Below are 18,453 nucleotides of genomic sequence, written 5' to 3'. Positions count from 1 at the left end.
TTTCCGTTTTTTCCAGGTAAATGGTAAGCACCCCTGTGTTTGAATATTACACCTCAAGATAATTAACAATGCAATCATTGCTGCATCAAGAAAGCATAGCCTTATTATATAATAAGGAAAAGCAAGTGTAATTTTGTTATTGTTAAAAACCACTGTTACAAGTGGCTCAACCATGCCATACCGTCATACATAAGAGTAACTAAGGTGTATTTGTGTAGATCAAATTTGTACGATCTCAGGTGCAATTTGAACAATAGGAACAAGTGGGAATCCAATTTGAGAACTTTCAAAACGTCAAAGGTATCTATAAATTCTAAATTGTAAGAGAAGATTTGTTGTTTATAATAAATTGGAACAATACAGAGTACAATAAATGATTTAAGTGTACTCCTCATGTCCAATCAGAATGGAGTAATGAACATTGAGTGTAATATAAAGAACAGCTTAATTATTTTGCTGGTGATCAGATGCAGTTAAATGATACTTAAAACAATTCCCTTGACTCAAGCACACAAGGCTGTATAATTGGATGCTAAAATGATTGATAATGATCAAAAAACAGCTAGATTTGGTTCGATTTTGCAAAATGACTTAGTACCTCATTATGTTTTTGTTGTGTTTTCTGGTATTAAAAAAGTATTGATTTATGCTTGCTTTAATGCAGCAATAATTGCATTGTTGAATATCTCGGGAACATTAAAATACTGGTTATCAGCAATTTCCATCTTGTGTAAAAAATACAATGGCCCAAGTGCTCCATTCCTAATTAAATTGGCAATGATAAGAGAGTCCTGGTGATTGTGAAGGAGCTTGTACTGAGATTTGTCTTGAAGATCAAGCCAGTAGCCTTTCAGCTTATGATTATTAGAAGCTTTCACTAGTTTAGATGGATTCTGCACAGTGTAAAAGAGCCAAAAATACTCATCCTCTGACTCAGTACAAACTGGTAAAATGATCCCTTGAGTTTCAGAGGAGTGCTGAATATTGGCACCAACAGCAAGCCAGGCATCATCATCAAAGAAATTGGAGCATTAACTCAGCAGAAGTCTTTCATCTTGGTCAAGAAATAATTCTGCTACTTCTACTTCCTCTTCTGATATTTTGCTGGACATTCTCACCACTCTATCAGCACTTTGTCTCTCTACCACCTTGGATAGGAGGGCAACCATTGCTGACGTATCATGATGAGTTGCAGTTGAATTAACATTCCTGCTATTACTTCTTTCAGGATTGTCCTTTGCTTGAATCACAAACTTTATTTTTTCTTTGTTTTCCATTATAGCTTTCAACTGATTCGTGCCATAATGGAAAGGCCTTTTAAATTGGAGGCCATCTGGTAAGTTTTCGACAGTAAATCCCCCATGCAGATATGGAACTCTGCTGCCTGGCTTCTGTATTGCTTCACCTGTAAAGGAAAATAATGATATTACTCCAAGGATGTTATTGACCGAGCTTTAAATGACCAAGCCATAAATTTTGGAAATAAACTGTTGGTAAACTTTCTTTAATATATACCTACACAGCTCTTGCTACATTGTTTTTATGGTTACTATGACAACTAATGAATAAGTGTGTGATGTTTTTGAGGAAGTACCCAAATTGAGGGTAATTTTGTTAAGATTTGAAGGAAGTATGGATACAGTCGTTTTAAATTTATACCTACCAAAGTGATCTCTGAATTTGATTAATCTCAGGATTTAGGGACAGAAAAGGCAATCCTGCACTTGATCCAAAGTTGTAAACCTGGCCAGAAGTGTCTGAAATATCTGAAATATATTATCTGAAATATTACACACAAAAAAGTGTTTCTACAGTATGCTGAGGTTACCAAAAAAAGGATTTGGGCAGCTGAAGAATTTTGATTGTAAATGATTGTAATGCAATCTTGAATGTTACTTCATCCAAAAGACTAAAATAAGAAATCTACTTCTATTTATATTCAGCCAAATATCTGTACATGTAAGTTATTAATTTTTCTGACGTTCATGTAGCTTTGATTATCAGTCAAGAGGTGACTTATAATATTGTTTACAGGACTTTGTGGTCTGAAATTCATTATGTAATTACGGAAACCTTATTACATACCTCTCTGAGGAGATTTTTTCTGTGAACAGATATTAGCTTTAATTTTTGAGCCTCGTTTAGCTCTGAAACATCTGGAGACTTTAAACTGTCTGCATTGAGTTTATATTTCTCTTTCTCTGCAGAAGTCATTTCCTTCCACGTTTTGGATGCTTCTTTATTCTTTTCAGGCAAAGACATTTTCCTGCATTCATCTAAAGAAAAGTTAATAATATTTATAATTAATTAAGGTTTATATGTATTATTGAAATACACACCTGGAATGTTTAGCTATACTACTTATCTTACTATTATTTACTTGCATCTTCTCTTTAAAACTAGCTAAATTCAATATTGCTTGCAGCATTGTAGTCATTGTAGATTAGTAGATTTGTACTAAAACTATTAGATCTCAATAAAAATACACTCACATGGTCTACATGTGTGATACAAAAGCCCATTCAGCCATTGGCCTCAGGTGCTATTGACTACTACACCATGCATGTGGACTTTCGGTATAATTGTCAATTATTCACCTTGAAATAATAGGACAATATGGCAATATGTGGGCAATAAAATTGGAAATCGTTTTGTGCAGATAAAACCCAATTATTCCTTTTGTCTAGCTTTTAATTTCCTGGGCATGTATAGTTAGTAGAAGGGAATGGTTAGGAAACCCTTTTGTTATAGGTCTTTGTTCACTTTTTTTTCAAGCGTGACTGTGCACAATCCTTTGTTTTACCACTGTTTTACTATGCATTGTTGGCAATGATGGCTGAGACCAAAATCTTTCATTTGGCTGCTAGTTCAAAATGCATGTTAAGAATCATGCATGCACTTTTTCATGCTTCTTGTTTTCAATAACATGACACACTACTGCTTGTCACAAATGTTTCATTGATATTATTCACAAGTATCATAGGCAAGTAAGCTGTTGAGTACTGACCTGACTTGAAATATTCTGCACAAAACATGTTATAGGAATGTGAGCCACGTGATCCAGTGGGTATCTTGATTGGCTTTGGAGCTGGCTGGCTCCCAGTACTAATCTTTTCCTTTTGTCTGGCATTTCCAATCCACTTCTACAAGTATGATATATTTAAATTCATGAAAAAAAAGAATTTTAGTTGTCTTGACAATCTGGGACGACGTCAGTCGGTATATCGGAAAAAACAGACCTTCCAGACTCCCTTTAACTGTCCTCATTTCCTTAACTTAAACAAAATTGAATTAATCTCCAAGAAATAGTGATGAACGATGTGTACGAAACAGTTTCCCCGCTTTACCGTGTTCAAGGAACTAACTATTTTTTCTTCGTTTCGCACATCTAACTGGGTAGGGAGTTTTGGTCCCATATAAAGGGCTTGTAAAATCGAAAAAAAGGACGCTGTTCTTTTTTTTTTTTTTTTTTTGTGCTCAGAAGTCTTTATTCGTAAATTTCCTTTTCTAGCAGTTTTTTTACGATATGAATAAATCTTCAGCTAGACTACCTGATCGTGAGATCGATTTGCAACTAACCTGCAGCCAGTCAGCAACGAACAGTGAGAAAGTTCCTCAAAATTAACTATTTCACCTTTACCATATGAGATAGGTTAGTAACACGTGGTTAAGGTCACCCTATTCACACAATCTAAATGGCTAATACCCAGCTAAACTAAATTTAGATCAATGGGTCGAAGCCGTCTTAAATGATCATCTAAGTCATCTGAGCAACTAATTACATATTCATATACAATTCGACCAATCAAATCTCCGCGTTGTCTGTGGACTAGAATAGACAAAGTCCAGGTTTGATTCTCGCTACTACACTGTATTATTTAAGCAATAGAAAACTTTTTCCGTGTTTACATAGCCTGATAGCAACACGAGGGGAGGTTGGGAGAATTCGAGACAGTTATACAAACCCGAGACGTAGTCGAGGGTTTGCATAACCGTCGAGAATTCTCCCAACCCCCCGAGTGTTGCTATCAGGCTATGTAAACACAGAGAAAAAAAGTTTTCTATTGCTTTTATAAAATAAATACTAAGGGAAAACATTACCACTTGCAAGAAAATAAATCTTTATTTGAATTTGATTCTCATATCAAAATACAAATTCTCCATACTTCACGAACTTCGATCGTTAGCCAATCACATTTCGTATAATAAACGCCGAGGCAAATGTGAAGCGAGAAAGAATCGCTAGCTATTTTAAACATTTATCATTCTAAAACATTAAAACAAATACAAAGAAATGTCCAAAGATTGAATAGAAATCTTAATAAGAGATTTCAGAATTGATTATCTTTACGAAAGTGATCAAAAGTGGATAACAAGTGTCGCTGTGAATGGAATTCTCGGTTGAAAGAAACGTGGTTTTGCTCAATTTGACAGCGAGAAAACATGGCAGCGAAGTTGATTGTTTCGTCTTGCCTCGAGAAGATATTTTGTGGAGCTTAAGAGCTATCGCTGGAAAAAGTTTGAAGCTGCTGACTGTTTCCTTGAAATACATGTATTCTTTATCGGGCGGTGCATTTAAATCATGAGAAAGCACGTCGCTGAACAACCGCAGCTGTCCTGACGGAGGACGTGTGTTGTAGCTCCTGAGGGAAATCTCTTTGCGGTGACCAACGAGAGATTGTCATGATATTACGATCAGAAAGACCTACATGAGACCATAGGGTTATGCCTATGGCCCTGACACAAGTCAAAATTTGGAACTTCGTCTTCAAAATACATTTTTGGGGGCGTTTTTTTCCTCGAAAGAAACTGTAAATTTTTAATTTTTGAACTTGTACTGGGAAAACACGAAAGTTGTGACGTCACAACTGTGTTTACATATCCTCATGCAAACATGGCTATCAACCAATCACAGAGTGCGTACTATTTAATTTATTTTATAAAAATCGATGTATCATGGCCGAAAGCAATACAAATAGAAATCGCAAAAGAACATACAACAAAATTAACGATGTTCAGAGATCAAAGCTACAGGAGTTTTATGATGACGGCATGAAAACATGCGCTTCCGTCAATCGCGACAAAATCGATAAGGCAGCCGAAGAAACAGGACTTAGTATTGAGCAAGTCAGGGTGAGTTATATTACTTTGTTCGAGTCTTAAATTAGGCATTTAAACTGATTTTATTCCCAACATTTCATAGCTATATCATTGTATTTGTAATCGATTCCATCCCTTACTTAGTTTACTGTATGAAACAAAGTCATTTTTCCTGAAGGTACGGGTCAGTTGTTAAGCTGAATAATAATGGCACGTGCACGTGGGGATATACGCCAAACTGACCTCAACGCAAAGCGTATTTTGATACACCAGCAAATTTTCCTTTAACAATTGTTGTTCCTATAAAAGAGTACCATGTTGATAAAAATCTGGCAAAGAGTAAAAAAAGTTGTCGAGTTTGGAATCTTCAACAATCTTCAACGATCATCTGGCACGTACTGAAGCAGTCGAAAGCCAATAAAAAAAAATCTCTTTTCTTAAAAATAACAAGACAGCTAAATTAAATGCGAGGGAGGAATTCGAAATACGAGCATGTAAAAGAAGAAATTTCTTTTAATTTAACTTATTACCTGGTGAAAATGGGGGGAGGAGGGGGAGCCGAGGGGAAAGGTATATATGCAATCTGAGTAGTTTTTATTGCGTATGAAAATGACTTTCAAGTTTCAAAAGAAGCGATCGCACTTCATTGTTTTCTGTTCGATCTGTTCTTGGAAATGGCCTGATGTGGAGCTTGTAACTATTGCATACAGCCTGCACATTGAAATAAATTCGAAATTTCTCAAAATTTCTCAAATGGAATATTTTTTTTAAGCTCAAGGAACAAAAAACAGTCGGTACGACGACCCTTTAATTTTGCGATTTTACAAGCCTTTTATTAGGACCAAAAACTGTCTATCACTGACTCTCTTCCTCGTATAGACAAAGCTGGTATAGCCGAGACGGTAAAGACCTCTCTGCACGCAATGCATTGTTTGTAAAGTATTTTCTATAATCTCTTGTGAAAAGGAAATATTCTCCACCAGTAACGACGAAATATGCTATTCCTAAAATATATTTGGCGAATCTTTCCATTTACCGCGACCTGGTTCGGAGGCAGTTTTTTTTTGATCTTCGGAAGCGTGAATAGCACATCCAGCTCTTCGAGCCTCGGAGGGGTGAAAGTACTGTTATCAAACAAAAGCGGCGTATAGGCTTGGTGTAGTCATAACACAAATCTCCAAAGTGATCATTCAAGCCTTCCAAGAAGTCCCTGTCCATCGTGAGCTGAGGCTTAGCTTTCCGCTGTGAGATGTTGTCCACCTTCGTCCACCAATGTTGACTGCCTAGAGTCCCCCAATCTTGCCCCACTGTTTCCGATTATCTGCTATGATCTCATCAATACCCCGAGAAAATTTCTTTACTCTGTCCGTATTGTTTGCGGCTGCAGCACGCCCCCTCTTTTTCATGAGATATTTAACTAGTGGTGTTATTTACGGTCGATAGATTTTCGGACTGATTTAGTCGTATCTAGAACTCATAAAGACTAAGCCTATTGGGGAGACGGGGGGGGGGGGGGGGGGGGGGGGGAGTTTCGATTTTAAGCGATAAATCTGCCTTCATACGAGTTTTTATTCTTATCCAGAAACACTAGAAATGACTGATAGTTTCCACTAATTATAATTTCATACAAAGGTCTAAGTGAAATGCCTTATAAATCATTTAGTAGAATCTCAAAATATTTTTCTTGGAATCGCTGAAGTTTCTATAGTCTCCTAGCAACCGCTATCTGTGTCGTTGAGAGTGATCGCTATAGCGGCTGCGTAGGTGAGGCTATGAAATTTTTTGCGTGAGAAAATGCAACAAATTTCGCGAAAAATTTCCATCATCATTTCATCGCACTGATCAGTTGTTCTTGTAACCCCATCATCATTTCATCGCACTGATCAGTTGTTCTTGTGACTCCATCATCATTTCACCGCACTGATCAGTTGTTCTTGTGTCCCCAACATCATTTCATCGCACTGATCAGTTGTTCTTGTGACCCCATCATCATTTCATCACACTGATCAGTTGTTCTTGTGACCCCATCGTCATTTCATCGCACTGATCAGTTGTTCTTGTGACCCCATCGTCATTTCATCACACTGCTCAGTTGTTCTTGTGTCCCCATCGTCATTTCATCGCACTGATCTGTTGTTCTTGTGACCCCATCGTCATTTCATCGCACTGAACAGCTGTTCTTGTGAACCCATCATCAGTTCATCGCACTGATCAGCTGTTCTTGTGACCCCATCATCATTTCATCACAATGATCAGTTGTTCTTGTGTCCCCATCATCAGTTCATCGCACTGATCAGCTGTTCTTGTGACCCCATCATCATTTCATCACAATGATCAGTTGTTCTTGTGTCCCCATCGTCATTTCATCGCACTGATCAGTTGTTCCTGTGTCCCCATCGTCATTTCATCGCACTGATCAGCTGTTCTTGTGACCCCATCATCATTTCATCACAATGATCAGTTGTTCTTGTGTCCCCATCGTCATTTCATCGCATCAACTAAACAAGGTTCACTCTGCATCCTTACCACGCTTTAGATCGCCTAAGATCGCCTAAGATCGCCTGAGATGCCATACACGCTATCATTTTTTACTTAGATTTTGTTAGATTGCAGGCCTTATGTTATGCCATATATCAGTCGACTAAAACAACTTTCAAAATAAGATGTCTTTTTCCAGAATAATTCCGCAGTTTCATTTTAGATTTTATACGTGTAAAATATATTTTCCCTATCAAATTTAATTCTGAGAATAATTTAGTTTTTTAAAACAATTCTAGAGATCTCCGCATCGAATGCTCAGCTTTTGCCGCATTTTGCTGTTAGCGAAGTTTCAGTTTCTCTCTTTAAATAATAGGAGAAGAGCAGATTTCGAAAAAAACTCACTAAACGGCCTCAAATCGCGCTGAAACTTCGCCAGACTGTTGAACAATGTACAAGTAACGACTGTATCAAGTTTTAAAGCAAATTGTTGATTGAAACATTTTATTATAATATCTTCATGATATCTCCTATACATTCCCTAATAAGAAGAGATACCAACTAGCTAAAAAGTAAGAGTTAGTTACCGAGAACGGAGGTAATAAGCCAAATACATCCCGAGGGCCGCAGGCCCGAGGGATGTATATGGCTTATTGCCGACATTCGAGGTAACTAACTATTTTAGTTATCAATTAAGAAGGTTTTCTATAATATTCTGATGTTAGACTTTTAAGATAATGAAAATAAAAAGAATTTTAAAAAATATTCGTGGTTCAGTTGGAAGTTTAGAATGTATACAAAAGGGTAAACATTTTCCGCTTTGTTTTTATATTTCCCTTGTTGTCTATAGAGCATGAACAATGTGAGTTGATTATAAAGGGATTTACTAATGCCCTCTAGTCCCTACAGAGGTAATGTGGCACATAGTTTTAATGTTCTGGAAATCTATGATGCTAATTAAACAAAAGTGCAGATGATAATAGAAAACCATAGATTTTAGGGTTTCGTAATCACATGTGGCTGTATGGCAATGGAGTTGGAACGAACCGGGCATAGAGATGAAAGAAGCCTTCAAAAATACCAAAGGCCAAGTGTAAGTGTCAAGACAGCGATTTCCAAGTGCTTTGACAGTGGAGGTAACATCTACGGCAAAAAGACCTAATGAAGATCTCGATAATGGCGGCCAGGAAAACAAGAAGAAATGTAGTGAAAAGGATGAGCAAAACCCAGTTTGTAAGAATTGTTATTTTAAAAACTGTGTTGTAAACTTTAACACATAAACTATGAGCACTAGCAACGATTTGATAATGTAATGTTTAGAAAACATATCTCTATAGTGTTTTTGAATGTAAACATTAATTATATTAGTTCTGTAGAATAGTATTATTCCCCAGATAGTTTACTCGTCAGGCAGCAGGGAAGAGCGGGGCTGATATGAATTAATCTGATTGGCTCATTATAAATTCAAGGTCAATATATAGTTATAAACCGGGTTTATAACTATATATTGACCTTCGATTCATAATGAGCCAATCAGATTAATTCATATCAGCCCCGCTCTTCCCTGCTGCATTTCAATTCCCTCCCCGGGCTTTAAGTTTGTCCATTGTTTATGAGGGTTGTAATAAAAATAAAGCCTTATGAATAACAAAGAAAACCGTGTCAATTGATAACTAACTAGTGTTAGCTGCGTCGGTGTTTCTAATAAAACAGTAATACATGTAAGGGTAAATTTTACACCGTGGAAAGATGAAAAAACTTACTGACGTTTCGGACGTTATTCCTTCGTCGGAGTAAAAGAGGAACTGAGGACAAGTTTTCTATGATTCTTATATAGAACTACATCGAAACAAATTGTAAAAGTTCTATGAAAGCAGCTGCGCTCTTACTTGTGCTGACGGATGAAGTTTTTCTTTTCTTTTTTAAGGGGAAGAAATTAAGCGAGGCATTTCTCAAATAAATGCAACTCTGCATAACTAGACTAGAAAAGGAGTTTTTACCAAGTTTTTTTCTCACCCCTCAACCAAAATTAAATATAGTTAAATAAATTAAATATCTTTATTTTGGTAATGGCATTAAAAACTCAAAAAAGTAGACTAGAATTATTTTCGAGTTTTGTCGGGACATGCTAAGGCATATCATATGTCATTTTTAATGAAAAATAATCTGCCTCAACATGTTGGAAGAGGCTTTCCAAAAGTAATTAAAGTCGTGACAGGAGCACAGTATTTTCATTCACTATTCCACACGCTTGTTTGAAAATGACGTCACGAGAAGACTGCTGACCGAGAATAATCCCTTTGGCCGTGAGGTGAAAATTAATGGCGGACGGTACTAAAAAAGCAAAATTTTCAAACTTTCCGTCGGAATATGAAGAAAAAATGTCTACATTTGATTAATAGAGTAGTATAGATCATTTTGACGAAGTTTCAAGTTTGTACGAAAAGGTAGCAATTTTTTGTCCAAAAGGCACTTTAACTATTTCTGTGCATTCAATCTTATACTTAGTTGTGAACAAAGCTAAGTTTCGGTGTAGTTCGGGTTGAGCAAAAGGACTTTCCTTAGTCGTTGTGGCTATCAGTCGGGATTCCTTACTCGGCCACTGTCCTTACTTAGGTCTGTCTGGTGCACATCTAGTCTTATCTCAAACATGTGGTAAAAAGAAAAAGTCTAATTAAAGAATATCCAAGTGTTTGTTGATGGAATGGGAAAAGGTCTCTGAATTTGCTGAAAAGTGTTTAACTGATTGATAAGTTTTTCGATCTTTCGTTCACGTTTTTCGATTCTGTTCAAAGCGTAATCCAAATCGCTTTTAGCTCGCGTTTTCAGTTGCTTTAAGGTCAATGTGAGCATTTCTGAGTTCTTCAGATTTTAGTTCAATGCCTCGTTCTTTCTCATTAATAATGGTTTGAATTTTCAAAAGTCTACTGTCTCTTTTCTGAATCGCTTTATTGAGCTCTCGTTTATAATTGCTTAAGAGGAAATTTTTTTTCAATACTGAGCAATAATGGCAAAAAGCGCCAAAACCTAAACATTCCTATGAGTTTTGATCCCAATTTTCGTTTTGGGTTACATGTAACACTCAAAACCTTTTCTAAACAGTTAGAAACTGACGTACTATGATAAAATGCCTGTTTGAAGCAGTATTTTCAATTGTACAAAGATGTTTTGTTGCATTTGTGTTAAAATGTTGCTTTGTCAGGCTTTTTTGTCGAAAATATATGAGAAATAAGCAAATGAAGGCCTAAACTTCATTTTAATAAAATTTTTGCTTTAGGTACACACTTTCATCTCCATCATCTCCACTTCCAAACAAGTTAAACTTTATGAATAACAAGATTTTAGCCTTGTACAACAGCCTTTCTTCAAGAAAATAGTTTTTGGCGCTCACCGCTTGAATACGAAAAGAATTCTCTCTTAATATAAATTTTAGCAAACAGACGAACGGCCTACTGTCATTTTTCACTTTCATCATATTGAAATTGAAATTCTTGGAATATATTTAGACCTTTTCAGTTTACTTTGGGCATTCCCCATTTCAGAACAGTTTTTCCCATGCACAACCGTTAAACAAAGAAATTCTACTCTAAGGAATGTCAAACTCCAGTTTCTCCTCCCCTCGAATGACACATGATCTGAAACGGGAAAATATTACGTCCAAGCTAGAAATGTCCGTCTGTTGAAATACGAGTACCGAATGTGCGTCATTCCGTTGTTTGGCAAAACGAAAAGTGAGCTCTATAAAGATTTTTCTTACTTTTTCTTCATGAAAGGATTTGTTTTCCAAAGTTCTAAAGATATCAGCTGGAGGTTTAATCACTGAGAACATTTTTCGCTTTGTTTTAGCGGTTTTCAGTTGTGAACAGTTATATCCATGCACATACAACAAACATTACAAAGACAAAACATAATCGCAGAACAATATTTTGAGTTACTTTGACAAGCCGAAAAGGAAATGTTTTTTAAACTACGCAGAGAATTTAAATTGTATGTGTAACTGACAAAGGTACTATTGACCTTTGAGGAACATGTAGTGTTGCACTGCGGATATTATTCAAATTGACGTAATGAATGTAATCATTGCCAAAAAAAAGAACAAAGTGGCGTCCCCTTTTTTCCGAGATGCTGATCACAGCTTCAGCTTTCAGCTTGCACTGATTTAAACAAATGACATAGCCTGCTGAATAAGTGTCAAAAAATAGTTCCCAGTGTTCATGTATGTGTTATAAAGTTAAATTCTCAACAAACGCCATGTAAGGCCTAAAGGTGATTTGATACATATGCATGAAGCTGCTGAGATACGCCAGCAATTTCTCTCGTTCTGGTAAGCTTTAACGCGCAGTCCTAGCTAATTTGTTGCAATAATCTGCAGTGTCTATCATGTACATTATACGCTCGTATTTCAATTATAAACATCAATTTTGCAGAAATTAAAGTATTAACGAAATAGAAAAGGCGCTCATGTTCTTGAAGAGAGAAGTATGAAGAAATTAGGAGAAATACGACGCGTCCTGCATGTGTTTCTAGTCACAGCATCACTTTAAATCTAAATTAAATGCTCTCACAAGGAAACTGGAAGCTAAGAATTTTTCCATTCATTGCAGAAATACATAGAAGGGAAACCAAAGCAAGACGACCAATATACTGAAGATGAGTGGCCGAACTCGAGACCCAAATGACGACATAAAAGAACTACAACAGAAAGTAAGGAGTAATGAGATAAAGATAGCAGAGTTGGAACAACGGCTACAGAAAGATCGTGTCTGCTATACCAAGAATACCAAAGAGTTTGAAGATGAGAAAGGAGCTCTCGAAAAGGAAGTGGACGAGCTCAAGAAGAAGATAAAATGGTTGGAAGAGGAAGTTCGATATTTTTCAACCAAACCCGCCATCACAAACCTTAGAGGAGAAATAGAGAAAAAAGACGCTCAAATCGTTTCCTTTGAACATAAACTTGACGCTATTATAAATCAATTGGCAGAAAAGGATAAAAGATTGGAATCTATGGAAAAAAAGGCTCAAGATCAAGAACAATATTTAAAAACAAATATGGTTGAAACCGAACAGCTGAAAAACGAAGTAAGATATTTCAATGAAAAATCTCTAAGGCAGGAAAACGACTTGAACAGATACATGGCTAAAACTGATGAGCTCGAAAAATCTCGAAATAAGCTGTACATTGCACTCGACGAATGGATTTGGTCATCATATGTCCACTTGGCAAATGTTGGGCAAATATGGTGCTCTATATTTGCCCATACATTTGCCTATGCAGGCAAAGGTCGGGGTAAATTTCTAATAAATTTGCCATTGCTTTGCCATACATCTGAACACATGGGTAAATATGTTATATATTTGCCCTTAGTTTAGACGCATTTACCCAGTGGGGATATATGATAACCGTTTTTGCCCTATATTTGCCCTATTGTCAAATGAAGGGCACATATGAAATCAACTTTGCACTAGGCTTTGCCCCATATTTACCTGGGGAGCAAATACAATACCCCAAACTGAGTATATCCGATGTGAGGTTTCCGTTTCAATTCATTGCAATCAAAACTTTTCAAAACAAATCAATAATTTTTCAACTGAATTATAATGGATGTTGGCTTGTTTTTACGACTTACGAGGGGGGAGTGCATGCAGGTCCATCTCAGTCATATGTGTCAATTTTTTCTCCTAACGCATGACATCAATGTTGCGACCACATTAATTCAATCATTGTTTTGCTTTGATGTCATGAAGGAGAGGTTATATGCGTTGATACACACAGGAAAATACGCGGACGATGTATTTATAATATGCGTAAGTCGTACATGCGTTTTTTCCAGTGACAATAAGAAAACTCATTAACCCATTAACCTCATGAGCTGCATTTCAAACCGCTAACATCTGTAATATTATTTGAAGCATCAATTTTGTTTAGTCTAAACATATGAATTCATCTTTTTTATTGGCAATATATGCAATTTCATTCATAATTATTTTAATTCATCTAATTTTAAAGTCATCAAACAATTCATTCAATTTTCATTTTGACTATCTAGTTACTGATGCACAGTTCAAACAGTTTATTTTTGATAGCTTTGAATATTTTTCCTGGATGATACTTTACTGCCATCTCCATCATCCGTACAATTTACGTTGTAAAGGACAAACAATTAATACTCTTTCTTTGTCAATAACATCGTAAGCAGCAACAAACTGGCTGTGTATCCTTTGTATGGGTATGAATGTAGAGGGCCCTTCCATTTCAAACAAGTTTCTGCACCAAATTTCATGTGGTCTGCCAATCCTGTGTCTTTCTGGATGTCGCTGATACCATCGAACCTTTGCCATACACAATGATTCCTGCTTGCCATCAATTATAATGGTTTGTTTAAGAAAGAAATCGACAACACCGGGGCGCAAGTCTAATGAATCGGTCTCAATACTGCCACTATATTGGCCACACCAACTTGCAAGAATGAAGGAAGAACGTTCCAGTCTAGAGTCAGAGGACCCTAGCTTTGTCCCCGAATATCCAATGGTACTAATTCTCTCAAACGTATCGGTAACACATTCAATGACCGAGTGTTGAGGTAAAATTGTTTCATAAGCTTTAAAGAGATATTCTGTATAGTCATCATCAAGAACATCAATGGATCGAGGTGAAAAACATGAGTATGCATTCATATTGCTCCACTCTAAGCAACGTAGTACTTGACCAACTGAAAGATTAAGTGTTGATGGTATTAATGGGATGCTTTCGCCAAGTGTTCCTACTTGTTGTGCCTCCTGAAGAAGTTGAAATACTGGTTGGAAAGTTTCTCGAAATCTCTCTGGTAAAGGGATATCTCTTAGTTCATGCTTTTGGAGAAATTTTCTCAGGATTTGTATTTCAACAGATCTATTGTTAGTTCGAAACGCTCCTAAAATCCCATTGAAACGTTCGAAGCTGAAAAGCCAAAATGAATATACAGGCCCGTAATCTAAAATACATTGTTTGAGGTGCAGGTGTAGATGCATGTTTGGCGTAACACGTTCCTTTCCATATCTTTTTTCAAACGATTTACAAAATTCCACTAGGTAATCATGTCCTTCTTGTAGCTCTTCAGTTGTAATAAGTGGAGAGCAAAGGCGAAAGCTTGACAATACGAATAACCTCCACAGCTCCAAATCATCTGTTGGAACGATATTCCAAATGCAGAATACAGAATACAAGAGAGTCCATGTTTTCCACTGATCAGCAGTAAATCCACCAAACGATGTTGATATCTTTTTCGGGAGACGCCCAATAAATGATGGTGCTTTGACGTCATCTACCTTTTCCTGGATTTTATTCAAATTTTCTTTAGAAACAATTGGCGTTTCAGCATTTAGCCATACATTTTTCATTAAATGTTTTGCTGTCCCTAAAAACAAATTGTGCATAGGATCAACAACATGGTAACGAGTACAATCGAAGTAAGGCAACTGTAAGAGTTCAGAATATCTTGTTCCAGTGGAAGTTTCAATTTGGTTTCGTTCATCAGCGGTTGTTGCATTGAGTATTTTCTGAGCCTCTCTTCGGTGCTCTTCATTTGTCCTTGGTGTATCGTCATCTTCGAAACTTGAAAAATTCATGCTACTAAAATCTCCGGGAAAATATCTTGTGCACTTTGAGCACCCTCGGTGAGCAGTGGTCAGTTGTGTGCTAATGTGATGGAAGCAATATATTGGGAAGTCTTGCCAGAGTACTTTGATGAAGGAAAAGATTACAAGCAGCCACATCTCAGATATATTGATATAGACATTGAACAGCTGTATGAAACTAGAGACGATCAAAAAGAAGCTCAAGAAAGGTGGACGGAATTGCAAGCTGACAAGATTGATCCAGATAAAAATAATGTGAAGAAAGTAATTGACTTCATGGAAGACAAGTTGAAAGAGAGGAACATAGAGGCCCATCCTTGTCCGTTGAACGAAGAAGAATTACAGGATATTGCAAGTAATTCACCAGGTCAGGATCAGCAATCTTTAAGAAAGGTGATCCAATTACATTTCCACACACTTAGTTGCCATGGCATTTAGTGAAAGAAACAAACTTTCAGCTCTTATCTTGATACTACAGTCAGGAGTCATGTATATGAATTTTCATACTTGTTTTCTCTGACTTTTTTTAATGTTTGCGTATCACTCAATTGACGAATCGTTGTCGGGTTCAGAAACATAGAACATAGAAGCTGAGACCGAAATGGCACATGGGAAGTACGTTAATTAGATGCATGCTGTGACCGGCGACCCGTGGCATCATCCACTGTTTTTAAAACCATTGAGGTTGTTAACGTTGTGCTGAAGTTACTAAAACAGAAAAACAAGAATACGTTTAATAGATACGAGATAACGCAAGTGCATAAGCGGTTTCGTCTACGCTGCAACCTATAAAAATGCGAAGCCACACGGCTTTCTAAACCGACTGCATGGATGGCGCAAATGAATACATTATAATATCAATATGTCATTTCCCATGTGCCATTTCGGTCTCAGCTTTAATGTTCTATGTTTCTGAACCCGACAACGATTCTCCAATTGAGTGTATACGTTTTTATCAATATTTCTATCACTTATCAATTTTTATCAAATTATCAGCTCTTATTTCAATTTTAATTCGATAACACACAATGCAAAAATGTGTTGACACAAAACTCAACAACCACGTCTTCAAATTCTTAATTTTAAATTCAATCATTACAATTGTTGAATCATGCACTTTAAAATAATTTATAGATACAACTTTTGTCATTTTTGTTTGCCATTAGGGAAGAGGTCAAAACAATTGTCCGCAGTAGGGACTTTGTGGACTTTGTTCTTTGTGTTTCTCTTGGAGGTCTCGGCATCTGCGTACTGTACCACGCACAGTGACACACTACGACAACTACGTTTACTGGAGATATTGACCCTAGACACAAGAGAAACAGGAATAACCAAGTAACGACAAACCAACACTGATACTCTTCACGACACAGCACTTATACTACAGTTGTAGTAATTGATTCTGAGGGGGCTTTTATTTATTAGCGCATGGGAGAGGAGGGGGGGAGAATTGGCAAAATCACATGGAAAGCTTTACAAACATAAACCCAACACCACTCCATCGTAAAAGTGACATTTTTATAACCCTCCTTGTATCACCCACCCACCCTGCAATAGTCAAAAATTTCCTCAATCTTTGATTAGGTTAAACAAAAAGTGTGTTTCCTGTTGCATGAGAAAAATAATTGGGGTCAGTAGGTCGGATTTTTTTTACTGATACAACAGTGGAAATGAGCTTACTGGGAACCCTGTGGTGCATTTGGGAATGAAAAAAAAAAAAGTAGGGTCGGCAAAAATCGGCAAGGAAATTAGGGTCGATTGAGCAACAGGAAACACACTTATTTTTTTGTTTGACCTGACCCCCCTAAACATTTTCTCAAAACTATGTAACCCACCTATGATTTTGTCGACCCCTCCTCCCAATGCGCTTATAAATTAATGCCGCCTAAGATAAGAATAAGCATTAGCACCCTTTTTCTGGGACTGCACAATTTTGATAAATACATGATTATTAATTTTTTATTACAAATTATCAAATAATAATAACATGCTTTTATTTATCATTAATAGTTATAACTTAAGTTTGTTTTTGTAGTGATTATTAATAAAGAAATTTCATTAATAGATTAGAAAAGATAAGAATTAGCATACAATTAGATGATTAGAATTCATTTATTTAGTAGTTATCAGAATATTATTAATTTATTGATTATTATTAATAATAATAGTTGATTAATGATTTATCAGTAGATGCATATTTAGACCATAGTTATTTCAAGAGGTGATTTTTATCCGAATGATTTCTTTCCCATATTTATCTTTCTCCAATTTTGAATCATGTACACAACCAGCCGGCCTGGCGATTTCTGAGATATTTATTATAAGTTTTTATATTACATATCTAGTTTTCTTTATCAAGACATTTTTTTTCTTCTTGTGCTTCCTTTGCTTTCTGCTCATCTCTCTTTCTCTAAGAAATGTATAATAGAAACAAAACTTTATTTAAGTGTCAATGTATTTAGATTATACAACTGATTGGGGACACTGAAATGAAACTGAAACGAAGAAATAATTAAAGAAACAAAGTGTTTTAAGAATCCCAACTGGCAAGGAGGCAAACCAGTTGGCTATTAACAAGCATGGTTGAGAAACTGAATTTGAAACTGATATTCTGTTCTGTTCTGTTTTTCTCTGCTCTTTTCTCCTTCCTTTTCTTTCTTTCCCTCCTCCTCCTCCCCTTACACCTCACTTTCAAGGAAGTTTAAGGAAGAGATAAAAATGTTCCTTGATCAAAGAAAATTAGGCTCAAGAACTATACACTAACAAAAATATTCCAAGATGTTATGCTATTTTGCACAAATAAAATGATTTTAAATGGTTTTGATTTTATTTGATTAGTTTGCCTAGGATACATTACTTGAGTCCAACTACTCTAAAAAGATCTCATAAGAAGAACATTTTTACAGGCTACAAAAACTATTACCATATCTTCTCATTGACTCAAGGGTTAGATCTGTGGGTTAGCCATGCCCTGATTTAGGCTCCGTCCACACGTATCCGGAAATTTTTGCGTCCGCAAATTATTTTTTTCACCCCCCCCCCCTCCATCACGCTATATCCCCCCACCCCACCCCCTCCCAACACGCTATTGAAATACTCCTTACTGTAGTATCTTTGCTGATTATTTCTACAAGCAAATGCGTTGTTTAGCAACCATACAAACAGACACTACATTCACTACTGTATTTGAATTGTAGTTTTAGATATTTTTGAGGACAAAATACAAACAATTTCACTTCCAAAGGTGCTGGATACATCTGT

General features: G+C 36.3%; 2 protein-coding genes and 2 long non-coding RNA genes across 4 annotated transcripts in view; 3 read left to right on the top strand and 1 right to left on the bottom strand.

The window, feature by feature from the left end:
* LOC148912754 (uncharacterized) overlaps window positions 1–16,642 on the top strand; it is a 141,431-nt gene extending 124,789 nt beyond the window's left edge. The window contains exon 3 of the long non-coding RNA XR_016119129.1: window positions 16,628–16,642. This is a non-coding gene — a long non-coding RNA (uncharacterized LOC148912754). The remainder of the gene's footprint in view (window positions 1–16,627) is intronic.
* LOC148912756 (uncharacterized) lies at window positions 142–1,677 on the bottom strand. The gene is made up of 2 exons (XR_016119235.1): window positions 1,664–1,677; window positions 142–1,405 (listed from the first exon to the last, which is right to left on the bottom strand). It is a non-coding gene; the product is annotated as an uncharacterized LOC148912756 (long non-coding RNA).
* On the top strand, window positions 11,697–13,177 carry LOC148912755 (uncharacterized). The gene is made up of 2 exons (XM_089026501.1): window positions 11,697–11,902; window positions 12,183–13,177. The coding sequence occupies exon 2, from the start codon at window positions 12,229–12,231 to the stop codon at window positions 12,946–12,948; it is 720 nt and encodes a 239-aa protein (XP_088882627.1). The 5' UTR covers window positions 11,697–11,902; window positions 12,183–12,228; the 3' UTR covers window positions 12,949–13,177.
* On the top strand, window positions 15,217–18,011 carry LOC148912753 (uncharacterized). Its single transcript, XM_089026506.1, has 2 exons — window positions 15,217–15,559; window positions 16,359–18,011. Exons 1-2 carry the CDS (start codon window positions 15,262–15,264, stop codon window positions 16,529–16,531), a joined length of 471 nt encoding a protein of 156 aa, XP_088882632.1. The 5' UTR covers window positions 15,217–15,261; the 3' UTR covers window positions 16,532–18,011.
* Window positions 18,012–18,453: the final 442 nt, after the last annotated feature.

Source organism: Actinia tenebrosa, unplaced genomic scaffold, assembly GCF_029948245.1.
Source record: "Actinia tenebrosa isolate PJP-AT-01 unplaced genomic scaffold, QUT_ActTen_1.0 PGA_scaffold10__47_contigs__length_13832649, whole genome shotgun sequence".
In the NCBI taxonomy this organism is placed as follows: Eukaryota; Metazoa; Cnidaria; class Anthozoa; order Actiniaria; family Actiniidae; genus Actinia; species Actinia tenebrosa.
This window is presented reverse-complemented; position numbering and strand designations above follow the sequence as displayed.